The sequence below is a fragment of the Schistocerca americana genome, chromosome 1 (assembly GCF_021461395.2).
Source record: "Schistocerca americana isolate TAMUIC-IGC-003095 chromosome 1, iqSchAmer2.1, whole genome shotgun sequence".
Classification (NCBI taxonomy): Eukaryota; Metazoa; Arthropoda; class Insecta; order Orthoptera; family Acrididae; genus Schistocerca; species Schistocerca americana.
Genome location: NC_060119.1, coordinates 677,665,355 through 677,693,017, shown reverse-complemented (window position 1 = coordinate 677,693,017; position 27,663 = coordinate 677,665,355). Strand labels below are relative to the sequence as shown.

Genomic DNA, 27,663 nt, shown 5'->3' with positions numbered 1-27,663 from the left:
GAATTACTGAGCAGTATCATGCACTTCAACATCATGCCAAATCATAATGAAATATATGACATTCAACCCATAGTGAGCTTACATTTGACTCCACGAGGAACATATCTATCAGTAGCTGTGGTGCACCATGGAAAACAAGCTGACAGTGCGTCGAGGTGTTCGTAATTATCATTTATGACTGTAAAGGAACACAGAGTATAGGAAAGGCACTAAGTACAGAAAAAAGAGTAAGGAAAGTATTTTGTCACAACATGCAGCTCATCAGAACTTTGTTCGGCATCTCACTAAAATCAACTTCCTCTTTTTTTACCAGAGAGAAATTTCAGAAAGTATTTTGACTATGATTCATTCAGTAACTATGAAATTACTTACTTGCATTTGACACCTCTTTAACATATTGCAGGGCAATCCTTTTCAGAATATCAGCATGCTCCTCATGCACAAAAAAACCCATGAAGTTCTGTGAGACATATGTTTCCAGTTTCAAGGGTTCCTTTAAATTCACTCTTTGCAGTTCAACAACATGCTTGAGAGTTCGTGCTAACTGCTGGGCACTTTCATCAGGAGCCTGAATCAACATGCCACAAAAACTTCAGTGAAGCTATCAAACCTACATCAATTAACAGTAACCAGTTTTCTCTCTCCATACCTTAAAAAATGAAACTAATGTTATATGAGGCATGAAACTGTGTGCACCATTCCAACCACACTGTGCAAGCGACAAATTCCAAAAATTTTCCAGTTGTTCAAAGAATGGGCCTGTTGGGCATGCATATAATATGTACTCTCGTGGGCTATTGTCATCCAGTGTCGGGTCATTCACATGTGCTAGCAGCCAGTCAGATGCAAGCTGAACACCTCTATGGCCGGTTGCTGCTAATGCCTTCTCCCTGAAATGCATACCACCGAATGAAAACTGGCACCGTAATTGTTCTTTCTGCGCCTTTTTTTTCAACAAGACAATCCAGGAAACAAGTTCCCTCTGTTAATTTATATAGAAGATTAAACTTTCGTTTCCGTCACCCGTCAATACAAATTCACAGGGAAAATTCTTTATTAATGAAAGAGTATTGGCAACCACACATTTTTAATCGAACAACAAACATTGATATAGACATTCAAAATTTTAAAACGTGACCTTACGCTCTATGTTTGGGAAATCCCATCTGCAAAAGTATTTGCAATGGTGATAGATACTGTCTTGATATTTTTGTAGGTGTCGCGTTTTTCCTTGGGGGTAATGTCGCCATTTCATTTGCTGAACTATCAACCATAACATATACAGTTCAAAGATTATATTGAAAATGTCAAATTTACCAAAGATATTATTCAATATTATTTTTTATATTACTTTAGGAAAAATATAAATTATTACATGTAACACTTCAAAAATCTGTCGTAGAGTATCTCGAAGTAAGGAATATACTTACTAAATGCCTTGTAGATTACATGAATCACGTCGATATCAAAGACGGTGTACAAAAGTTGGTGGTTGTATGTTATTGTTTCCGGTTCGCGATGGCGGGCGTGTTGTTTGAAGATATATTTAATGTGAAAGATATTGATCCTGAAGGAAAGAAGTTTGACAGAGGTTAGTTCGTAGGCTTATTTTGTATAGTATTACGCAATTTTGGGGCTGGTAAAATTGATGAATCATTTTGATAACCATTTCATGACAGTAATTTTGAGGTTATGTGCATCACCTGGTGAGCGTGTGTGTGTGTGGGTGATGGCGCTGGTGCTGTTTGTGTCGAGTGTAACGTGGGATGTTAGTAGTTTTCGTGCGTAATCAAGCCAGTAATAAATTGAAGATTGTATTCAATCTTGCAGTCGACACACGTAGCATATCGCTGTAATCATAATGAAGCAATGAGTGCTATTGTGAAGCAGTGTGAGAAGTCGCAAATTTCGCGTTGTGCAGTAGGCATGCTGGGGAACTGTTGCGGGTCAAGCAGAAGAATTCGCTGCACCAGAAAAACATGATTTAAAATCGTTACATATAATTTAGACTCTTTGTGGTTTGGAAACGAAACTTTTTTTAAAAAATGTTTGTGACGTTTTATTACTTTCCTATTCTATGTTTCATTCCATGGACCATCTCGAGGTCTCAACTGTGTTTCTGTGTAACATTATAGAGTCGCATCTTGTGATTATTAGTAACAACTTTAGAATTAACCCAAAAATAAGTCCAAACTTCGGTAGGCCCTATGTGGCCAGAATTGGTTTTCCCACCACTAACCAAGTTAAAATTTTCTAGGAGGAAATGCGATAGTCTTGTAATATTCAAGTAACCTAAATAAGTCCGTCGCTGAATGTGCCACCAATTTCCATATGCAGGCATTTTGTTGTAATATTTCTGCTTCGAACACAAAGCCTAGTGAAGGTTGATCATACATTCATTTTTCCGCTTTAATTACGTATACACATAGTATGGCTGTCTCTGTGGCTTGCTTTCACCAAGTGTAGATCTAGCATTCCTTCAAAATGTCAATGGATATGCCGCTGCCCACTTTCACACAACAGTTTATCAAGAAAATTAAGACCTTACCAGTTTGGGTAAATCTGTCATTATAATGCTGCAATCATCAGGATCCATCATAAGGACAATCTGTTGTCAGTTATTGCCAAGTGTCGATAAGTTCCTATTTCTTTGAAGTAAAGTTAATGTGATACAATTGTGTTTGCAGCCATGAAATATAAGTTGAACACATGTTTTTTTTGTTTAATCATTATCTACATGATTTTTGATTAACATTGTTATTGGTAGCAGAATGCAAACATGATACCCGGTCAGATACAATTTGCAAATCATATAATCCGTTGCCTGTCACTGATTGCTTCTTCTTATCCTTGACATAGGCTTCTTATTTGTTACAATATTAAACATTACAAATATACTGTTTTTCATTTCATGAATTCCTTTTTGCCTTGCAAGTGAGAACATCATCAGTAGCAAGTGTAAATTCATTTATTTCTTGTTTTTTAAATGAAAAGTATTATTATTATTATTATTATTATTTTTTAAAAATCTGGAGAACGGGAAGTTCTGCGCAGATTCATTGTGTGTGTGTGTGTGTGTGTGTGTGTGTGTGTTCTCTGCACATGAAAGCACTAGTGGATGTGTAGTTGCCCCCTGATCAGTAGCTTTCCTCAATACAAGGGTTTAGTGTTTTTATGCTTTCCGTGAGTATTTTGCTTATAGACTAAGGAACTCGCAGTCAGGTGCCAAATCTGACCTTCCACCACGAGATAAGCCCCCACGGGGCCTGTGACTAGTTTTGACCAGTTGATATTCAACATCTCACTGCATTTTATTGTTTCCTGTGGTTGTTTCTCCTTCACTCTGATACACTGTAATTGGGTTTGGGTTCAAGTTGCTATCTGTGCATCCAGATGTATGATTTCCTATGTCATTCTTTCATAATCTATGCTGCTCTGTCAGGTAACACTGTCATCAACAGGACATTATTCCTACTCTTCCTTACTAGTCCCCCCCCCCCCCCCCCCCCTCTATTGCTTATGTGCCTCTATGCCTGAGATATAATAAAAACTCAAATTGGATGTCAACCTGCTTTTCATGAAATGTTTTTATATTTGATTATGAAAAAAGAAGGGACTGATGACCTCATTGTTTAATCCCACTTAACCCCCTTGCCCAAGATGTGCATCAGGGGCTGAACGCCACCGGACTGGGTCTCCTGCTCAGAAATACGATATCGTCATTTCAATTCTGTTAATTAGTCTTGTCATAATTTGTGATGAGGCATTATTTCTATCATTACTTTACTATTATTTCGAAAGTAACATCATACATAATGCTTTGTGAGCAATATAAAAATATTCATAGCATCTTAACATCAGATGTTTTGTTCTTGTTCTTATAAATTTCATTCATGGTGTAAACTTTTGATATGGGAGTAGTGATTATTGCCTAATTAATACAATAAAGATATAGACAGTTTCCTATCTATAATGAGTGTGTACTTGTTTGTACTCCTTCTCAAAGATATGTTGAAGTGTGGGTGATTAAGTATCAGTTATTTATTTGCCCATGTATCATTTTACAATGATGCAGGCTTCGTCAACTTACAACAAGAAAATATGTCAACAATACAGACATATAAACATACATGTTTAATAAGGAGAGAACAGGACTGTTGAGGTAACCATCCCTGCATTTCCCTGAAATGATTCAGCAAAACTTAAATTAGGATAGCCTGAAGTCTTCACCCTTCCAAATCTGGGGCCAGTGTCTTAATAAATGTGCTTTTCAGTTGGGTGTACGTTACATGTTAGCTGAATGAAAGAAGAAATAATTAAGCACTGTTCATTCAGATTTTTCCCACTTCTCACTGCACTTAACCCTGCACACTTACAGCTGTTAGGACCATAACTATGCTGCCATGAATCTATTACATAAACATTCAAATCACCCTGAAATGTAATAGCGTGGAACAGAGTCCACCCATCTTTGTGACGGCAATTAACAAGCTGCTTGAGGCAGTAAACTAGTGTTGGCCAGGGCCAATGTGAGAACATTTTTGCACACAAGCATCATATAATTGGCACCTGTCAGTCCCACTTCCTTCCCACAGACATTAGTTGGCTCTCCTGGCCCTGTTACTCATTTCAGTTGTGTCTGGAGCTGAGTGGTAATGTTCATGCTTCTTTTTCTATTATATACTAGTATCAATGATATCTTTCACTACTAATTATGATATCCACCACAGATATGCACTCTAGCACCTCAAGTGACCATTTGTGTCACTGGACTGTAAACCAGCCCGGATCTTGTCACACAGTTCAAATGGAAGTGACTTTACTAGCCGGCCACAGTGGCCGAGCAGTTCTAGGCGCATCAGTCAGGAACCGCGCGACTGCTACGGTCGCAGGTTCAAATCCTGCCTCGGGCATGGATGTGTGTGTTGTCCTTAGGTTAGTTAGGTTTAACTAGTTCTAAGTTCTAGGGTACTGATGACCTCCGATGTTGAGTCCCATAGTACTCGGAGCCATTTGAAGCATTTTTTGACTTCACTAGTGCGGCATAACAGGGATTCTTCCTAGATAAGGTTTTCTGCGTAATAAATGTGCAGTGCCTATAAGTTACTAACTTGGACAGAGTGAACCCATAATCAGATTGTTTACATTTCACTTAGTTTAGGATAGCAACAAATACAAAAATTTCATCAGACATTCTGGTACAGGCTGGAACCTTGTTCTTTCTTATCATTGCCTAGTAGTGTGCGGTTAATCCAAAATGTGTAATGTTTAGTGAATTTGAAATTTTATATTTTCATAAATTATTAAAGATAATTTCTGTAGCAGCTAATTGAAAAAGATTAGACCTTTTTTATTAGTATGTTTTATTGAGTTAATTTGTTGTAGTGCAACAGTAAAAGTTTAACAGTAGCAGAGGCAAGGTTTTTCATTGTTTCCCTTGATAGCCTCAGATGAGTTTCTTCCCCTATATAAGCTAGTGTTTTGACACATTTACGAGATGATAAACTATTTCCTTGTAATTTGTGCTCTAGGCAAAAGTTAATGAAGTCACTTAAATGAACCGTTGAGAAGTCTTAAAGCATTCATTATGTTCGGAACTGAAACAACAATAGCAGTGTCAGTATCTGTTAGTCGTTATAGGCATCTGATAGAAGAAATGTTTGAAATAAAAAGAATGATGCGTTTCATTAATGTAGGTATGAGAACAACTTGGTGGCTTTCTGTGTAACGAAATTAAGTAAAATGACACACACATTTGCTGTAACTGGTTTGAATTAAAAGTTCACATTGTGAGAATTGTGTATATGACTTTTACTTTAGGAGAAGGAAATTGGCAAACAAATGTCATAATATAAATAAATTTCACAATAGAGCCTAATTGAATGAAGGCATAGAGTTTATTCACTAAATTAATGTTGAATACATTGTATCATAATCCTCTTTTACCGAGTTTCAGAGTTATTGTGATATCTGTGTTGCCTTAGTTGGTTGCATATGCGTGGTTCATACAGGTCATTGCATTTAATATCAGCGTAGCAAGAGATGTAATGTTAATGTGTAATCTGTCTCATGCCGGCCGCGGTGGTCGTGCGGTTCTAGGCGCTCCAGTCCGGAGCCGCGCTGCTGCTACGGTCGCAGGTTCGAATCCTGCCTCGGGCATGGATGTGTGTGATGTCCTTAGGTTAGTTAGGTTTAATTAGTTCTAAGTTCCTAGGGGACTGATGACCACAGCAGTTGAGTCCCATAGTGCTCAGAGCCATTTGAACCATTTTTAATCTGTCTCAGTGTGTTTACAGAGGATACATGGTACATATGCTATTTCCTTTCACAGGTGGTGGGTGGGAGGGGGGGGCAAAAGACTGCCGGACTGTTATACGTGTATTACTTCATTCATATAAGGAGTGTTTTTGAATTTTCATGAGTGCATCAAGGGATCACCAATTTAGTATTGGAGGGCAGCGTGGAGGGTAAAAATCATAGGGGGAGACCAAGAGATGAATACACTAATCAGATTCTGAAGGATGTAGGTTGCAGTAGGTACTGGGAGATGAAGAAGCTTGCACAGGATAGAGTAGCATGGAGAGCTGCATCACACCAGTCTCAGGACTGAAGACCACAACAACAACAACAACAACCAGTTAAAGTCTAGAACAACCTGGATAGTAGGTAATGAAACATTTTTGCATGAATGTTGCCTTCTGTGAAGAATGACTGGTTATGTAGTATCAAACAGAGAATTATTATGGAAGTACATAATACAGCAAATAAGGCCAGTAGCCACTATAATGAAAGAAACAGTATGCCCTTGGGTTCAAAGTAATTACTCCTGCAAATAGAATTTCACTCTGTTTCATTACATGAAAAAAAAAACTGGAAGGTTTGGAAAATTTTCCCCATCATCAACACTCTGCATTGTAGGATGTCATTCTGTTCCTTCACATTAAGGCCAAAAAACTGAGATTGCTTTATTGTGACTTGAATCTTATGATACAGTGGATACTCTACCCAGATTCCCCTACTAAGTGATCCCCAAAAAAATTAAAATAGGCATAGCGCTTGATAGAAAACATGTCTGTGCTAGAATAGCTTGGAAAAACTGTCTTCAGCATCAAGTAAATATGGAAATCATGAGGGAGCAGATTTGCAGAATGGCCAACAAACTGTCCTGATATAAGTAAAAATGAAGAAACAATATGGTTTGCCCTGTCAATATCGGGGTCATTAAATATGTTCATCACACAAATTATGGCATTCGTTTCTTAGTGTTTTAAATGAAAATCTGCTTGTTGCACATCTTATGCCTTTTAACCAAGAGAGTGGGATGAAGTGTTTCATTGAACTCTCTCTCTTTCTCTCTCGAGTGGCAAACAGTGGCGTTGTCACTGTAGAAACTCCCAGTCGATGGACAAAGATGGAACTGGAGTTTGCTCTTGCGCCCCGTCGAGAAACCTGTCAGCGCAAGGCAAACATAATTAAGAGGGACGGGGCTGAAAGCATACCAAGGCCACGTCTCTTGTTTAGCGCGTTGCTGTGACGGAAATCTGGCATCAGACGAACAGTCGAAGGTCAGTGAAGACTCCCTTAACTCGTCAGAAACTCACCATCGTCGATAGAGTTCGTTTTTAACGTGTCGTATGACTTTTCTTTCCTAGACTTCACTTCTTGCTCTGCTAGCAGCTCGTTAGCTTTAGCTGTATCTGCCCTGCTGAATTTTCTTCTTTTATTTAATGACAAGTTTTCGGATGGTGCGTCGCATAAGTGTTTGCGCTGTACCACATCTGTGCAGCACTAAATTCCGAAAGTGTACCGGTTTCGTATTTCATAATTTTCTCGCTGACAGAAGGGGCTATCTTACAGATGATGTGTGTCCGTGTTGTACTACCAGAAAAACTCGGACGTGTCTAGCAATACTGGCATCGCACGTGTTGTATTTTAACTATCTTTAAGAAGTTCAGTGTGTGTTTGGCGCTCATATTCGATGGGAACAAACGCCGCTGTTTATTTCGGGAACAAGTGCAGCCGCAGGTTTGACTTGAAACAAAATTTGGGACTAGTGCAGCAGGGGATACAACCCGTCTGCTTTGGACAATGACGTCACAAGTGGCCAATCGAGAAGCGATTCTTCTTAGTGTTGTAGCTCCCTTCAGTGGCTGATAAGTGTTTTTTGGCTTTTTAAAAAAAAAATCTCACGAGATAGAATAAACAGATCCACTTTATTAAGCAATCAGTAAAAAAACGAAACTGAAACATACCAGCAAAAGCGAAAATGGTAAACTGCTCTCTGGCGACTTGTGACGTCATTGTCCAAAGCCGACGGGTTGTATCCCCTGCTACACTAGACCCCAAAATTTGAGTCAGAAAATAGGTAAGAAAAACCTAAAATTCGAGCTGAATTACTGTTCACTCGAATATTGACATTCATTTACTCGTTCTTTTAGTAACATTTGAGATTACACAGCGATGAAGATATCGGACTTCACTTTTCGAGGAGCGGATTGTCATCGAGTGTGAAATGAAAGTCGTAATCAGTACGTTGCTTTAATACTAAATCGAACTGTTACACGTTATTCCGTGTCTCTTTCTACCTTTCGCATACGGTACAACACAAGTTGTGTTCACCTGTATGAAAATGATATTGTTTTAAGTAATTATCAGCACATAAGAAAAATATTGTACTCAATAACTCAGGCAATTGGCTACCAGTATGCGAGTGTTGTTGATATTCATTACTCGCGTCTCCCGATCACAGATGGCGCTGTCACCTTTTAAGACCATATCGGTGGCACCACCTCGCAGTTTGCCAAACTTATAGCGTACCGTTGTTTTTTAAAGGCAGACCGTTACTCCATAACGGCCGTACTCGTAATTACATGGAAATGTAATTAAACGTTTGTTTCCAGACCAAGCGAAATGTGTGCATGGGGTGTAGTAATATTATTTGTAACTATTTGACGTGTAAAATACTCGCGACGGCCTACAATTTTATTCTTTCCACGGAGGGTAGAAATAATATTGTGGAAGTCGATATTTAGTATTCCAGTTTCCCCATTTACTCCAAGTGATTGTACGAGTATCTCTCAATTTCAGTTGGTACATTAATGATATTGCGAATTTAAAGTAGTTGGTATTGTACAATTAGCGGGCTGGACTGTTTCCGCCTTATAATACGCCAATGAGAGCCTCGAACTATCAGCTCTCACGTGTTGCCACTAGCGCTCCGCAAAAATATTTCTCCAATTTCAAGAAAAAATCGTAGCCCTAGACCCGATTAAAATGGGTTTCCGCCCTGGTTACACAAGCTGTAGTCATGGACTTACTGTATGCGAATTTTAGAATTTTGTTATTTTTGTAGGACGTATACACTTTACACGCCATGGTTGTTAAAATTTAAGTATTGGCAAAACTGGGAAAAAACGCGAGGTTCCGAACGTATACGCTGTAAACGCAGTCCGATACATAACTTTGGAAGTGGCCGTGAGGTATCTTGCTAATCAGCGTAAACAAAATCAGAGTTCAATACTTTCTAGAAATGATTTGACAACTTTGACACTGATTCAAAAAGGGAAGTAGTTACATACTTCAAACAAACTAACTTAAACGTGGCTCTAAATAAAATTAAGAAAAGATTTTTGACATGCTTAAAGGCATTAGACAGATTGAAACAAAACGAGAGTTTGATTTTTTTATGTTTTTGTACGAGATAGACTTTAAAGCGATTTTCTATCGCCACGGTGAGCGGATCTCAGTGTTGGTTGCTTGAAGATGGTAGTTACCGCAACTTTGGACTTAAAACGTCAGCCGCCAGGTAATTTAATTCAACCACAATGAAACCGCCGTAGTATCTTACTTTCTGATAGTGGGCCGTGGTGAGAGGCTATGGTCATGTTCGTGAGCTGACCCCAGCGCTAGCCACGTTAGGTGTGCCCCGGCCGGGTTCGCGCCCGCGCCCCCCTCAAGATGGCGCGCCATGGCTGGGTCAGGTCGATACCGGAGGAGGGCGGTGCAGTGCCGCCGGGGTCAAGGCCGATCGAACACCCCTCCGCACCCTTACCCCTCGCTCGCCGTCCACCACCTGTCAGGGTTTCCGCGTCACTCACAGCCAGCCAATGCAATAATTACTATACTGCCAGGGTAGATCTGTCTCTCTGCCGCGCCGTGCTCGCTGGCGCAGTCGTTCTCATTGGTAGGTTCACTAGTATCCGAGAGTCCCTTGGGGCCGCGACGCCGCCACTGGACCGACCTCACGGCTTTCGCCCCTGAGGTCTTTTTTTTTTTTACCACCTAGTCCCACGCTTGCATAGGTGTTCGGATCTGGGGGTCACAGTTTATTACTGTCTTTCGTCGCCACCACCCCGATATAATTTGACGTCACGCCTACATTTAACGATCTAGAAACGCCAACGGTTTTAATAATAATAACAACAACGATAAAATATACACACAGGTGACAAAAGTCACAAGATACTTCCTAATATCATGTCGGACTTCCCTTTGCCAGGCGTAGTGCAGTAACATGACCTGGCATGGAGTCAACAAACCGTTGCAATTCCCCTGCAGAAATATTGAGCCATACTTCCTCTATAGCCGTCCACACACAATTGCTAAAGTGTTGCTGTTGCAGGATTTTGTGTACGAACTGACCTCTAAATTATGCCCCCTAAATGTTCGATGGGATTCACATCGGGCTATCTGGTTGGCCAAATCATTTGCTGGACCTGTCCATAATGTACTTCAAACCAGATGTGAACAGTTGTGTCCCTATGATATGGCGCATCATCAGCCATCCTTGTTTGGGAACATGAAGTCCGTGAATGGCTGCAAATGGTCTCCAAGTACCTATGCATAACTATTTCCAGTCAGTTATCGGTTCAGATGGACCAAAGGACCCAATCCATTGCATGTAAAACCAGCCCACACCATTATGGAGCCACCTCCAGCTTACACAGTGCGTTGTTGACTACTCGGGTCCATGGCTTCGGGGAGTCTTCGCCATACTCCAACCCTACCATCAGCTCTTACCATCTGAAATCGGATCTTAGCTGACCAGCCAACGGTTTCCCAGTCATCTATGGTCCAACTGATTCGGTTCCGAGCCCAAGAGAGGCGCTACAAGGCGATGTCGTGCTGTTATTAAAGGTACTCGAGTCTGCCGTCTGCTGCAATAGCCCGTTAACGCCAAATTTCGCCGCACTGTCCTAACGGGTACGTTCGCCACACATTGATTTGTGCGGTTATTTCACGCAGTGTTTCATGCCTCTTAGCACTGACGACGACGTGGAAACGCCGCTGCTCTCGCTCATTAAGTGAGGTAACGCCTGAAATTTGGTATTCTCGACACGCTCTTGACACTGTGGATCTTGGAATATTGAATTCTCTTTTTCCGAAATGGAATTCCCCATGCCCCTAGTTCCAACTAGCATTCCGCGTTCAAAGTTTGTGAATTTCCGCCGTGCGGCCATAATCACGTCGGAAGCCTTTTCACATGAATCACCTGAGTACAAATAACAGCTCCGCCAATGGACTGTCCTTTTTGTACCTTGTGTACGTTACGCTACCGCAGTCTGTGTACGTGCATATCGCTATTCCATGACACTTTGTCACCTCAGTGTATAAAATGCTCTAATGTATAATCATATGTTTACATCGGCACTTTGAGAAGTAAATATTTCATACAATTAATTTAAGAACTGTAACAGCAGCAAACTCAAAGAACTTTGGCGTCACAACTAACACAGTACAAAGTCGTATTGTGCACTCACCAATATTTCACTTAGCATCGCGATTGTGAACACAAGTGCGCAGACTGTAGCTGTGCCAACATGTAAATTGGAGGAATTCTGTATCTTTCAGTCGTTTATACCTACATTTGGAAAGTTAGGATCTTTCCCCTTTGTGTTGCGTCACTGATTTTTTTCTTTGCCGTTGCTACCTGTGCTATCCCGCATCGTGTCGATTTCACTGTTGACTGTAGACGTGACCAGTCTCTTCATCGCTTGAATGTTTTATGCAGCCGGTTTTTTGTGCTGCTGGCGGAGGAGGAGGGAGTCATGATTTTTCCTTAGTTCCGCTCCTGACCTGTACGTAATGCTGTAGAAATAAGACTCGGCGTCGACTCGTCGGACGAGGGGGGCGATAAATCTCACCAACACTAGTGCTCTGATGCCTGGGAAATAGCTGAGAACTTGGGGTAACCTGGTCTCGACAGAGGGTTTATGCGCCCAACTCTGTCAGTGTACAGGTGTATCGGCGGAACTGTCTCCGCGCGATTCCATGAGCACTGATCGGCGACTTTAATACTCCTCGCCGGCTGCTAAGTAGTGCATCGTCAGAGGAGAGTCACCAACGACTTTCAAAAACTGTTCTTGTTTTCCTACTAAGAACTGTTTCAACTGTTACGTACATATCGAGACCTACAGAGACCCACTGAAAAAAATATAAATGGTAAATAATTCGCTGCCATGTTACGGATATGACTTGGGCAAGGTAAACGGTTGCTGCATGATGTTTGGTTCTAAGACACAAATAATGGCTGGCTGCGAGATTGCGTTCTGTGTTGTGCGTGAACTTCGGAATAAATTTTCACATTTTTCTGTCGTTGTGTGTAACAGTTGAAAAAGCTTTTCCGCTTACGTGCGTATAGCAGTATACATTTCATTCAAAACTTTATCGTATGAAAGTGTACTTTTTAAAAATCCCATTTCCGGCCGTGTATGCTGCCACAATGTCTTAATGGACCTGGAAATTGAGGAGTGGTTTATCATTGGCAACTTCCTTACCATCGGAGCTATTACTCAAGTTTAGCCAACACCCTGTACTACGACTGCTGTGTTGCTCAGCAGAATAAACAGCTTCGGGGGTAAGGGGGAAATTACTTCGTTTGTGATCGTTACTGAGATACCACCACGTATTATAATGTGTAGTTTTTGTTAATATTAGTACTGGGCCATCAGACAGTTATAGAATTGGCGGGCTTATGTACAAGCATTAGGCACCGAAAACAAAGCCATCTTCGGAGCAGCGTGGAATAAATGTGACGTTACTTTGTCTCCCCTACAGTGATAGCGACATCAGTCGTAATACACAAATAATACATAGATAATTCTGCAGCTGTTGTCATTCCATGCGAACCAAAAAAATCTAAAAGTTATATTCCCACCAAGAATAGCAATGCAACACCTCTATCTGTTTGGGACACATTCAGTATGGCTTTTCAGAAGTTCTGTAGACGGTTGTGTCACAGCTCCTTCAATACAGTTAGAATCAATATCTCCTCCCGCAAACCGCCTTACGGAGTGTGCTGATGACGCACCGTGTCTCGGTCTCGAAGAGTCCGAGATTTGGCATCACCTGCGCAGGATGTCTTCAGTGTGTGTTCCTTGAGTGCTTTATGGGAGTCCCGTGTGCCTAGTTCGGATACAATTTGTTTCTATCAATTGCCTTAACAACACAGGTCATTCTGTGAGAGCGTAGTTTGAAATTGAAGTCAACGTCCACTGCACCACTGAAAATCGAATATCTTCCACTATCTCGGGGCATCAAGTAGTTGATGGTTGGAGACACAACATCGTTGTTACAGGTAGTCTGCGAAAACCGGTTCATAGCTGTTGGCCACTCATAGAATCGCCGGAACATGCTGCTGGTACGGTCGCAGGTTCGAATCCTACCTCGGGCATGGATGTGTGTGCTGTCCTTAGGTTAGTTAAGTTTAAGTAACTCTAAGTCTAGGGGACTGATGACCTCAGATGTTAAGTCCCATAGTGCTCAGAGCTATTTGAACCATTTTGATGGAATCGCGTTTACGATTGGAGTTATCTCCGTCACCGTCAGTCAAGGCCTGAAATAGTATACTGAAGGACCGAAACTTGTAGCCATATAATAAATAACATCGTAGGTGCGGGTGTAGGCGTTCCATTTTATTACATCAAGTTATCTCGTGATGACCAATCCTGCCACGAGAATAGGGGTCGGCGTTCTTATAGTGATCATAGCAACTTCTTGCATCCACCACAGAAGTTATGATCGATTATGTTTGTGAGTATCGTGGCACTTTTTTGTGTTCCCCACGTTAGCTGATGTCCAGAATGTTTCTTTACAATGGGATTCGTTGTCAAACAGAACTCCAGAGCAGACCTCATTCACAATGAGAAACAGAACAATTTGGCAAGGCGCTGGCTGAGAGACTGTTGGCTGCGCTACTCACCTTTCGAACAGACGCTGCAGTCTTCGTGAAGTGGTTCTGTCGGAAAAGCTGCCAGTAGAATCATTAGCATCATCCCAGGTAGAAGTGGATCTGTTTAGCTCAAATCGTGGGGCTTTGTGTGAGTGCTTTCTGCCTGCTGCAATGAGTTGACGGTGCGTGCGAACAACAGTTCCCTAGTTAACAATAACTTTCTTTTGTCATGAGATCACACTTTTTCCCCCACTCCAATCGCACTCTGCGAAAACAGGTTCACAACTGTTGGCCACTGATGGAATCGCGTATACTATTGGAGATAACCCCGTCACCGTCAATTAAGGCCTGCAATAGTGTACTAAAGCACCGAAACGGGTAGCCATATAATAAATAACATCGTAGGTGTGGCTCCCTTCGACAGTAATAATCAATCCTATATTCCAAAATCACACCGCGAATTGTTACAATCCTTCCTGCAACAGTCCAGTGGGGTCAGCTTGAATGCAGCAAATCCTCCCTTATTGATCTCAGACTGTGCTGTTGCACGTTCCACTGGGTCGTCCCTCTTGTCAGTCTCTACTGCTTGTCTCATGTAGATACAGTACAGTGCCCGACGAGGAAATATCGTTCACTGAGTATGTCGAGTGGCGCACATCAAAGAAGCCTCATCACCGTTATCTAGAATCGTTTGTAACTTTTACGAGCTCTAAAGTGAAGGTCATTGGATAGTAAATAGTTGAACAACGAGATTAGATTTCACTCTTTTTGTATCAAGAGAAAAGTCATGTGAGAAGTTAACAAGGAGGATTATTGAAGGGGTATGTGTGTGCTTACCGTATGATTTTTGACTGGTCAGTAAAATACTCCTGTTTGTATACTCCACGGAAACGTTGACTATCAGTTGTAGGAGCTAGATTTTAAAAGCTCCATAGAAAAGTCATTCTCACTTGTCCTTTTCGCCTAGAGAAATTCGAAGGCTCAGGCTGAAAGTAAATGAAACGTCCTCAACTGATCAAAATTATGTGTAGGAGCACAATTACGTTTACCACTGTCCATCATGCTTTTTTCATTCTCATTGTATTTGTGATTTATTGTGTCATATAGTATCCAAATCATGGAATGAAAGTAGTTGTTGATACAGGTCCAGCATACCACCCTTGCGTGGCGCCGCAAAAGAGAGCCGTTCAGTATTTTTGATGACTGACTTATATTCAATCGCGTTTTCGTACGGATCTGAACTTTCGTTGTGAAGCGCACCGCTTCTAAGTGTAACGCTTGCATGCATCATTTCAGAAAGTTTTGAGCACCAACAAATTTTAACACGCAGAGGATTGCTGAAATTGTCACGTCGCTCGCCAAAGCTATGTTTGTCGCGGAATAAAAAAAATAGAAAAGCATTTCCAAGGATAGAAGACTTGAATTCTCCGTCAAACAGCTTCGTATTTTTCTCATTATTGTTGCTAATTCACGTAGAAAATTCTCCGTTACATTGCGGAAATATAGGAATGCATTTATTGTTCATGGTTCTTTCAAATATCTACGTTAAGATGATGTATCGATCCACGTGCATGTCAAAGTCTAGAAGTTGATAGCATTAGTGTTAGAGGACGCTAATTATTTCCGTGAATTATAAAAAAAACACTGATGAGGGACAACAACAAAAATTGATACAGAATTTAAGCACGTTTTTACAGTAGTGCTTAACATAACTACCAAACGCAAACTACCCACACTGCACTTAACTTGAATCGTCTGTACTTGGCAATGGCATCAGCATCTAACCTCACGAGAATTACTGGAAAGTTTTCCCTTTTCCACCAAAAGCACTGTGTAGAGGAGTACATGCGGCGGAGGCTCAGAAATGTCACGAAGGCTCTATGTAGGCGAGTAATGCATAGGATGGAGCGTTCGCTCTACACGCACCGTCATATTCACTGGGATGCACATCATTTGAGGACGGTTCTCTTCACTGACATGTTTAGATTTAGCGATATGCCGGAACCTATTGCACATCACGACACATCCGTAAAATGAATGTTTTAGAATGACGCAGTATTTTGCGATTGGTACAGTCCACCTTTATGTCGTTTCAGATGAAATTTTGTGCAGCCTGTAGAGGTAACATTCCTCATGAACGTCGTTATACTGATAAAGTTGATGCTTTCACCCAAGAAGACATTACTCAGTCAAATTACGGTAGCGTCGTAGAGCGGTGAAATTGATCTCTCGACGAAAATCTAAAAGAGCATATGTGGATGATGTCTGGTGGCAGTTATTACCCATAGTCTTTCCCAGACCTTTTGCCGCACAGCTTAGAGTGTTATCAAGGGGTTACAGAAGTGTTAGACACAGCAATTAATGGCTTCACGTATTATTGTATTTCTGTTAAGAGTTGAGCACATATCATCCAGATGTTACATGGTGGTATGCTGCGTTGACGGACTTGCACTGAAAATTTTAACGCTAGAGCACTAAAGGGAGAAAATACTACATTATTACGAAACCATCGTAAATTTTGCTACACCAAAGTTTATTCAAATTAAGTCACAGTTTGTAGTTTATACATTAGTTAATAACTTTTATTAGATCTCCAGTGGAGTATTACGTACAAAATAAGAACAAACTGCTCAGTTTTACTATACAGAATGTTATTTTGATAAAAGTCATAATTTATGCTATGCACAAGTTACAAATTGTTGTGAATTCAAGAGTATTCTGCGCACAAAATTATATTCTTTCCTCTACGGTCACTCAGGGATTCTTCATCAGATTCCTCATTTACTGCTTCAACGTCTAGGTATACATCACTGTCATGTGTACACTCAAAATTATCTTCTCGAAGAAAATCTTACAATACACTAAATTCTCCAGTATCTGTGCCCTCATCAGCTTCTTGAACCGAATCACTCAGTATGTTAGTGTCAAAATGAAACTCAGCCCCACACATATTGTGCTAGTTTCAGTAGAAAAAGACGAGATAAGCATTGAAGAGGACCAGCGTGATATAAGTTAACACTCTTCTGTGACTGCTCGATTTTTCACGTACGATGCCATACTGAGATAAATTCTAAGCGATAAATAAAGTATGCCGAGTATTAGAAAACACACTCACACACCTTTACTAAACATTCGTAATGTTTACGACAAGGGCATCAGTGCAGCAAACCTCTTAGAGTCGGGCAAAAAATAGTTCAGACATTGTTAACTGATGATTTCCATGAAGGTACTCAAGAGCACGTGTCGCTAATGTATCTAAGTTGGCGGGAACTAAGAAGAGATACCAACTGCAATCGTAAATGTTACGAGGGTTTAGTATTCCAGGGTTAAATATGTTACAACACAGAGCAAGCGTCTGTAACTACGCGTTCGTGCTTTTCTAGTGCCATGTCACATGTTACACTAGAAAATTAAAAAAAAACGCAAATGAATGTTATAAACGTTGTCTTTGTCGCCTGAACGGTTCGTTTCCTAAATTTCGCGTAACTGTATGTTTTGTTCCGAGGAAACATGTAGTGAGTGTTCAAGGTTGGCGTTACTATACATGAGCTACGATTTTATCATCTTTGCGGCAGCAGCACAAGTAGTCGGATCGTTTATCACTTGAAAATCCTGAGTGACAAGCTAATCAAGACCAGTTGAACACTGCTTGCTAACGTCGTTGGATGGCACATTAGCTTTACTCTCTTTCTTCTGACAGTAGATAACTGTTACATGTCTCAAAAACCGTCATTTCCTTCCAGACAGGAAACGCAGACACCACATGGTGAATGTTTCAATGTTTACTTGCAACTATTTGACATTCTTTCCCGTTTGGAGAGAAATCATTAAGGGGCTCCAGAAAGCCAGTGTTAAAATATCGCTTATAAACTGCTTGTTGCCTCAGAAAATATTTGAGCTAGGAAGTTGAAATTTTTACAGGTTGTTTATTGGAGTATTGGCTACAACTTAACAGAAGTGTTCAGTTGTTAGAGATTAATTTTTTCTATTGTAATGAAAATCACTACTTTTTGTGCCAATTTTTGTTTATAACTTCAACAGTGTACAGGTTTTTGGAAAAGGCTGCGTTAAGTTACGCAGAAGGCAGTGTGTAAAATTTCCTGAAAATTTAAAGCAAATTGGTTTGGTAGATCCTGAGTAAACATGTAATTTGTATGAAAATCGCGCGGCAAAGTTTAGATTACCTTTGTAGTGCATTCCAGGTCCATAGGATGGATTATCTTCGTCTCCTGCAATCTCCTCCTCCTCCAGCTTCCTCCCCTGTGTACTCTGGCTTGTATTTCTAGGCTGTTTACACCCCTGTCAGCAGTCCGAAGACGTTCCTTGTCTAAAGCATGCATTGTTCGTACCATGTTGAAACCCATCTTCATTCCAATATTTCGAAATACTTTGCACCTTACAACGCTGCCATACAAACTAAAGTGAAGTATTTGTATTCCAACAAACAGTCTTCGGAATTCTCGATCATATAACACTGTTTACACTTTCGTTGGGGTTTTAAGTTTTCCATGAACACACTTTTTTAACAGTTCAGTGCTGCTAAGTTTCTGAAAATAGGTTTTATCTCCTTCATTACTGCATCAGACTGTGTTGGTGAGTGTACACTTCACCAGTTAGCAATCCCTTTTTTTATTTACACCAACTGTTTTCTCCTTTGGGACACAAGTAATGATGGGGACTTTTCATCGCTTTAAAAAGTATTAAAAAAAGAGCAGAACAGCCTTCATTTCATCGACACTGTGTGTGTGTGTGTGTGTGTGTGTGTGTCGCATAATAGCCATTCCATAATAGTTACGTATTGTGTTAATTAGACAGTCAATTATCCTTCCCTTTCCATCCAACCCTTTACCATCACGGAGTTTTTGTTTTTTGTATGAATCTTTCAGTCGCTGAAATCTTGATCTCATTAGTTTCTGTACGTGTCCAGTACACTCAGATTTCTGCACTACAACGTCGTCACCATAGGGCTTGAGTTCTTGAATATATTTGAAACTTTATAACCCGCAACATAACGTTGAAATATACTAGCAATACCAGCCACTTCCATTCCTCCTCTACTGCCACTATAGTTAGCTGTGCAATTATTTTCATGTGTACCTTTATTTTTTTGTGGACAGCTACAATATTCAAACATTACTGCTACATCTAAAACTTTCCATGTACACATACTGAGGGCAGATACTACACCATGAAGAGATGTGTGCCCCCGTTTATGCCAGGTACCATCGAATGCCGCAGTAAAGTCTCTGTTACCACTGTTTTCTGTTACTGCCTCTTCCACAGCTTTCTTCATAGATTCTATACAGACATCTTTTGCTTTAGACCCTATAAATCTATTGTAGTTAGAAAATTTGGTTGGGGAGTTGGAAGATTTATCATGCCACAGAAGACTGTACCCGCAGTAGCACCCTTAATAACTATACGCATGGCATAAACAAATCTAATGTTGTGTTCCTGTATTTTGCTACCATTTTCTTCATTTGGCGTTACTGCAATACTGTTCCAAAAGGTGGGCATATATGAACACTTACCACACTTCATTTCCATTTCGCTGGCAAGTCCTACGTAACTACACAGAATATACCTTACACAGTTTACAAGAAATCCGTTGAGAACTGAAATATCAAATATTTCATTCACATCCGATTCGCCCATAAAACATTCATACGTTTCACTAACTGAACCAAGCTTCCTCTGTGAAGTACGGTCTTTCTCACTTTCATTGCAGTGAGCAGATGTACCAGCAAGGTTAAGCTCACGCACTGGGTTATCGTCTTTATTGTTTACGGTAACAACACCTACCTTCGGCTTTCCAACAGTTCTTTTCTTAGAAGTCTTCAGACCATTTCTAGTCACTTTACGTTTACCCAGGATTATCCTTCAATAAAACGGAGACTTCAATGAACCGAATTCATTACGAATATTTTCAGGATTACAGAAGAGTTCAAAAAGATTAAACACGACAATTGAGCGAGCGATATATGTCGAACTATCGAAGGTTAACCACAACATTTACTTCGTAAGAATTACTTTCTCTCTCATCACTAAAATGTATATGAGCATGTAGATTCATGAGTACAGCATTTGACAGCAGTTTAACAGCGCCACAGTGGGTCACGCCCATGCAGAACATGTTTCAAAACTATTTTAAAAGTATCTTCCGGTAAACCTTCCGGGATGTAAGGTCATGGTCCATGAAACTCTTCAGCTCCTAACGTTTCGTCCAGAGCTGCGCTGGACATCTTCAGAAGGGTGTTTCTCCTCCGATGAGTCTTGCCGACTGACGGGTCGGACGTCTGAGAGCGACTTTTGTATCGTAGAAAGTGGGCGTGGCCAGAGTTACACGTGATATGCAGAGATAATCTTTGTCAGAGATAAAACTTAACTATCGATGGTAATCTCATCACGGATAAAACTGCCTAGCAATTCTGTAGTGCTACTGTCCAAATATCACTAAGTTTCATGGTCTCTTCCTTCCGATTAAAATTATCCCGCCAGTCGCCAAGACTCACCGGAGGAGAAACACCCCTCTGAAGATGTCCAGCGCAGCTCTGGACGAAACGTTAGGAGCTGAAGAGTTTCATGGACCACGACCTTACATCCGGAAGGTTTACCAGAAGATATGTCATCCGGTCGTGAAAGCCTTCATACTATTTTAAAAGTAGTTGTAATCTTATATATCAATTGAAAGGGGAAAGTATGTAGATTATTAAAATGCAAAAAAGTAAAAATTGAACATTTCATGGTTTTGAAACTTTCCGGAGCCCCTTAACAATTAACGACTAGTGTCTGTTTCTAAATAGCTTTCAGGTTGTTAGCATATAATGGGAAGAAAATTTACAAAAGTAATAGATGAAATGTTATGAGCTGAAAATGGCATTCGGTTCATTTCTGTTCTCATGATCGTAACTTTGTTTACTTCTCCAACCGTACGAAATGCGGAGGTACTTCACACCACTGATCTATACTAAGCTCCTCACAGCGGATGTCTGGAAATTTATTTCACGGATGGACGCCAGTTGTGCTGCACCATAACGGTGGTGACCATCGATAAGATTGAAATCGTTCAAATGGCTCTGAGCACTATGGGACTTAAATTCTGAGGTCATCAGTCCCCTAGAACTTAGAACTACTTAAACCTAACTAACCTAAGGACATCACACACATCCAAGACCGAGGCAGGATTCGAACCTGCGATCGTAGCGGTCGCACGGTTCCAGACAGTAGCGCCTAGAATCGCTCGGCCACTCCGGCCGGCCATCGATAAGAACGTCAGCGACACTCGGCATGATGCAGGAAGAGGAGTCCAAGTAAATGCCGCTAAATGGACGCCCCAGACGAGTCTAAATATAGCATATAATTATCTCAAACTTTTAGAAATATGTGATGCCTTAACGTACTCCCGTGCCGAGGTTTAGTGCAGACCTATATGAAGATTCTCGGTCCACGTTTCCCGATTTCGGAGGTACGTTAGAGAGGGCCGCTACAGCAATATTAAGTCGGCACCGTTCAGTAAGAGCACACACAGCATTACTTCCAAGAGTAACTCATCTCCTACCGTCCAGATTTCACAGAAAGCCTATCGTGAGTCGTGCTTGAATAGCTCAGTCGATAGAGCACTTGGCCTCGAAAGACAAAGATCATAGATTCGAGTCCCAGTCCGGCACACAGTTTTAATATGCCACAATGTTTCGAATTAAAGACAACCTGTTCGAAAGTACACGTCTATGAATTCAAAATATTCTGCTAGGTAACATTCAACGCGGCGTTTCCTCATCACATTCTTTTTAACGTGTTTGGATCTTTCTTGTGTGAAGTCTTGTGGGACTTAACTGCTTAAGTCATCAGTCCCTAAGCTTACACACTACTTAACCTAAATTATCCTAAGGACAAACACACACACCCATAACCGAGGGAGGACTCGAACCTCCGCCGGGACCAGCCGCATAGTCCATGACTGCAGCGCCCTAGACCGCACGGCTAATCCCGCGCGGCTTGGATCTTTCTATGCATGGTTGTCAACAGTGTGGACGTGGCATTTCTGCGGAAATCTACTCGTTTTTGGACGGCGATACAACAGAGGACATCCAGTTGGTGAGGAGAGTACGACCTTACACAGCAAGTTTTAGCTGGCCCCTAACATACTCAGCCGGATTAAGATCAACAGATGCTGCCGGCCATTCTAGTCGGTTGATTTCTGCTTCCCGGAGAATGGTGTACTCACGAGCTGTGCCAGGTGTTCTCTTTCATTATTTCCTTGAAAGATGAACCTATCGCCGAAATGTTGACTGGATTGCTGGGCAATTGGTTGAATGATCCTGTGCCGTTTCTGCGCAGCCCTCAAATTTCTCTCAGAAGCGATGAGAGACGTTGTAAATCACTCCATAATACCAGCCCAAAATGTGGCTGACGTACATCCCTGCCGAACATACGGGGCTGCATGCCATTGACGCTTGGCCGACTCCGAAGCCTTTTACGAATCTTGCACTCGTTTGTGAAGAGAGCCCGACGCTGTTCATCCAGATTAAATTCCAAATGTTCATTTGCCCATCTTCGCTGCGCGCCCCGACGCGGAGGGGCTTATACTGTTGTTCGTAGTGGACGTCGAGAGGGAAAATTGATCATATGGAGAAAGTTACCTACTGCCTGAGCCGACAGCCCTCCCAGTTGGCTGCAAAGAGGCAGTTTTGTTGCGTTCTCCTTGGGATACTTGCGAGCGATATTTTGTTAATAGCAGCCATACAGCAAGTCGTATGCCCCATTTACAGCCGGAGTCACAGCGTCCTGTACTGAACTGCACTGAAGATGCAGGCTTACTTTTACATCTGCTGTACAGGTGTCTGTGTGGAACAATTTCTTGTGGTCATAAGTTGCGAAATAAACTGATCGTTAGTATGAAAAATAATTTTCGTTGGAAGTTAGTTGTCTTTTCTTCCAGATTCGCATTCTGGGTCGCCGATTCACCTGAAATAGACATCATAAGATGATTTTCCTAGGGCCCGCACACGTACCACATTGCTTCTCACATTCATCACATTCGTGACAGTTTTGGCCACCGTGACAGGAAATATTGACATTCTTTACACGGGAAAAAGTGTGTACATTTATGGAATGTCTATGCAGAGATCAGCAAATGGGTGTAAGATAAGACCCAGTGGCCACCTGATACCAGATTGACGGCTGGAAAATGTAACATTTATAGAACTGAAAGAAAATTCAATGATTGTATCAACTTAAAACAGGTATCCTAACTGTGGTGGCATTCAGTGAAAGTAGTAAAAAGCCGTCCTAATCCTGATGGTTGACTTGAACACCACAGTGCTCCCGATGGAGGTAGCCCATTGCTTCCCGCGACAAAGGGGCTTGCCTGGCCGCTTTGTAGGAGGACGTACAGTTTAGACTCCGAACGTCGGAGCAGCTTGACTTTTTCATATTAACAAATCATTGTCAGATGTGAGAGAGGCGACCCTATTACTGACTGGAGATCGAACCCTGGAATTTAGTTGTGAAGCAACAGGCCAAAGTATCAGTTAATATAGATAACTTAATGGTAGTAAAGCCACAGCATACCACATCCTCAAGAGCACCACTATAAAGTACTGTTTGGTTCAAATCAACTTCCGCCCCCCCCCCCCCCCCTCCGTCTCTCCATATTTTCTACCTAGTTAATGTTTTCTTGCCCGCCTTCGCATCTGAACAAAGAAAAATAGCACGCTATGGCGTATAGGACAATACATACTCTTTGTTCTAACTCATAAGACAGGAACGATGCAGGAATACGTGTAGTATGTCACAGAAGAGCACGATATCGTAAATAAATAGCCGAACTACAAGAAAAGTTTCCAAAATTTTCTCCGCGTGATCTGTGCTAGCTGATATACATGAAGTTTATGCTCCGCACTCTGTCGAAGTAATCGGCGCTCTCGCATATATTAAAAGAAACGAATGTGTATAAAATGGCCAAAAATATAACACAGTGAGGATTAAAACTACAAAATGACTCTCATTTAATCCCAACTCATTCGTGTTGACCCACACAGTCATTGCATCTCACACACCTTAACCTTAGCAATACCAAGGCATTTTCCCTAACGCGCATTACCAAGAGGAGGGAGTGTTTTTGCCCACCCGAAAAAAAAATTCGTTAATTGTCTGATTATGTTAACAGCACACTTTTTAAAGAGCTACTGATGCGTAAGTGGGGTCCAAAATCTGAAAATACCTTTTAGCACACTCGTAGCAGTATCAACGCACTTTCAATAACATGTACTACCGACATCATGACCATCCCAAAACATTTAAAAATGTCAATTTAATTCATTATTGTTGATTTTTATTCTCGACATGCTTTTTAAAGAGATATTGATATGTAAGTAAGGCCCAAAACGTAGAATTATTTAGTACGGCAATCATTGGGGAAAGTGAGAACTTAAATTTTTGGTTACTTTTAGATGAAAAATTTGAAACAATTGGAATTTGGTAGAGGAATTAAAAACAAATACGTTTTCTGTAACTGACTATATTACAATATTTCCAAGAGGTGGACAATAAGTCTCTCTTCTCCCCACTCTTCCTTGATATTGCGAGGGTTAAGACAACGGAGAAAGTGTGAAAGGTGCCATAAGTGGGATTAAACATAAGTCAAACGACAACGGAGCTAATGTTATTGCACAGGAAATATGAGTGAGCGGTGTGCTACACTCATGCCCCTTCTTACCACAGCCAAATGACTCCATTGGCTGAGGATGACACGTCGGCTCCGGCTGGCCCGTCTGAGGCCAGAGCGATAGAGCTTCTGTTTCCTGTCTTTGTTTTCCTTTCTCTAGATAACCGTTAAGTGTAGGTACAGTAGATAAACATTCGGGTGGTTAAATTTCTTAGCACCTACGAAGACATCATGAGGTCTATCGCGGGACTAACGTAAATTCTTTTTAACTAAATGAAAATTGTCACAGAGTTCTCCATTTCATGTAGTTCAGAAACAGGGGTAATGTTTAGCGAAAGTTTCTCTGGTAACGGGAAGTACGTATTTAATTTTAAAAAAATCAGGGGCAATTAGAGTAATCCAAAGAAGAAGAAACTCTGCGTGTATGTATTACGTAAAAACTATAAAAGAAATAATATACAGTTTAATTTTTATCATGTGCCCGTCGTTGGAGTTTGCTGTTGCGTGATTACCATCGTAGTCGCTATTATTCCATATATCAGTAATTTTCGACATTGTATGATGTGTGGAATAGTAGTTTCAATCAAAGCATTCCTTGAAACTTCCTGGCCGATTTAAACTGTGTGCCGGATCGAGACTCGAACTCGGGACCTTTGCCTTTCGCAGGCAAGTGCTCTACCAACTGAGCTACCCAAGCACGACTTACGTCCCGTCCTCGCAGCTTTACTTCTGCCAATATCTCGTCTCACTACTTTTCAAAATAAATAAATCGGTCTATATGAAACTTATTAGCAGATTAAAAATGTGTGCCGGATCGAGACTCGAACTCGGGACCTTTCATGGATAAGCGCTCTACTGACTGAGCTACCCAAGCACGTCTAACGATCCGTACTCAAAGTACCCTACTTCGAGTCTCCGTTCGGCAATATTTTAATCTGCCAGGAAGTTTCAGATCAGCGCACACTCCACTGCAGAGTCAAAATTTCATTCTGGAAATCGATCTATCTTCATGTTTACGTGGAGTACGTCCCCTATAATAAGTTATACATAAAGTAGACCGTAAATATTTTTTGAATATTACTTCCCATTTCTGTCCTACTCGATAACTCCGGTACTTCCTGGAACATACCGCTGTTAAGACGGTCTTCGAAGGTGGTTGTCGCGTTGTTTTCAGCACTTCGCCTCGCCAGGTGACAATTCCACATCACTGTAATGTCCCGCGTTGAAAGCTTTGAGTATATTTCCGTATCGACCCCGGTTGTCTGCTGGCCGCCGGGAGTCTGTGTACCCAGCAGACGCCCGGCGCGGCCGCTTTGTGCTGCTCGCCCGGCTGTCTGTTTCGGCAGTGTCCTTGCGCCTTCCGCTCTGTTGCTGTACCGTTGTTTCACAGCAGCAAGGCCGGCCAGCACTGCTCGCGGCCCAAGGCCTCCGATGTGCTTCCAGCCTTGCAGTTCTTTTCACTGGCAACGCTACGTGCAGGTACGTATATCACCATCGATGATAGCGTCGATTTTGTGTGGAGGTATAATGGATTTTTAAAAAGTCTCCGTTCCATATTTCATCTAGAGGGAGTGGTGAGTCGTCAGTAAGCCCTTCGTCTTTGGCGATTATTGTTTTCTTTATGTAGAGCGCCAAGAACAAATCAGTGATCGAATTAGACAAAACTTTCGTTTCATAGGGGAAGGCGGGGCAAGATGGGGAAGCTAACTTTAAACCCTTACAAAAGGGACAAAAACAAACAAATTCAAGTAGGTTTGATCATCATTTGTTTGTTTAACGATTTAATTACAATAGCATGCTAAGAAACCTGCAAACTTGTTACATTTAGTTAGAAATATCTCGATTTGAAACAAACTACCAATTCCCCATCTTGCCCCATATGCGGCGTAAGATGGGGAACTAGCATTAATTCATCTCTAAAGCTTAAATAAGGACTGGAATAAAGAAATCATGTGACGATAAGGTTTCGAAACATGGTTCTGCGAATTGTAGAATTAGGTATTACGTTTTATTTACTTTCACATAGTACACAAGTGTAGACAGCCTCGTTATCATCACTTTCTGTCCCTGCACAAGTGTCGTGGGCACCCCGACGCTGAAACACATATTTCTGTGGCACGTTTGAACTGTCGAGCAGCCCTGAAAGAACCCATATGAGCTTCCATAACAGCATTTACAGCGCCTTCCAATGACCAATCTTGCCTAGACGTTTGTCGCCGATACTTGCGAACCATCTGAAATAAAACACGTGGAACGTACTATTGTGTCAGATCATTCCTGGTAATCTATATTATACAGTAAATACCATATTTCCAATAGTCAGTCGTTAAAGCATGGCAAGAATACTGACTTTGCACGTTTTGTGTATTTTTATTCACCATATAGCCTAAGGCATACTTTGTAATTAATTAGGAAAACGTTGGAATAACGAATACCATTCTATTTACAATTGTATTCAACGTATAATGTTGTTGTTGTGGTCTTCAGTCCTCAAGGCCGTTTTGGTTATTGTTACAAGGCCAGACCAGCCAATCATCCAGACTGTTGCCCTTGCAACTACTGAAAAGGCTGCTGCCCCTCTTCAGGAACCACACGTTTGTCTGGCCTCTCAACAGATACCCCTCCGTTGTGGTTGCACCTACGGTACGGCTATCTGTATCGCTGAGGCACGCAAGCCTCCCCACCAACGGCAAGGTCCATGGTTCATGTTCAAAACCCGCAGCGAGGTACACACATGAGACGATAAGAACGTAATGGTTTTTCCAAAGCTGTTTCACAGAGGAAGACTGCACTGTAGTTCCTTGTGTGTGAAATCTTATGGGACTTA

The 27,663-nt window shown here is 41.3% G+C and overlaps 2 protein-coding genes across 5 annotated transcripts in view; one reads left to right on the top strand and one right to left on the bottom strand.

Annotated features, from left to right (window-relative positions):
• LOC124608858 (protein UBASH3A homolog) overlaps positions 1–1,277 on the bottom strand; it is a 257,494-nt gene extending 256,217 nt beyond the window's left edge. For 2 of the 4 annotated variants that reach the window (XM_047140020.1, XM_047140022.1), the window contains exons 1-4: positions 1,144–1,277; positions 650–890; positions 373–568; positions 83–178 (exon numbers count right to left, since the gene is read on the bottom strand). In XM_047140020.1, the coding sequence (XP_046995976.1) occupies positions 83–178; positions 373–568; positions 650–890; positions 1,144–1,274 (664 nt within the window). In that variant the 5' untranslated portion in view covers positions 1,275–1,277. The remainder of the gene's footprint in view (positions 1–82; positions 179–372; positions 569–649; positions 891–1,143) is intronic. The other 2 variants (XM_047140023.1, XM_047140024.1) reach the window with 1 other exon arrangement.
• Positions 1,278–1,460: 183 nt separating this feature from the next.
• Positions 1,461–27,663, top strand: part of LOC124608822 (DNA-directed RNA polymerases I, II, and III subunit RPABC3) — a 483,494-nt gene continuing 457,291 nt past the window's right edge. The window contains exon 1 of the mRNA XM_047140017.1: positions 1,461–1,591. Coding sequence (XP_046995973.1) covers positions 1,519–1,591 — 73 coding nt within the window. The 5' untranslated portion in view covers positions 1,461–1,518. The remainder of the gene's footprint in view (positions 1,592–27,663) is intronic.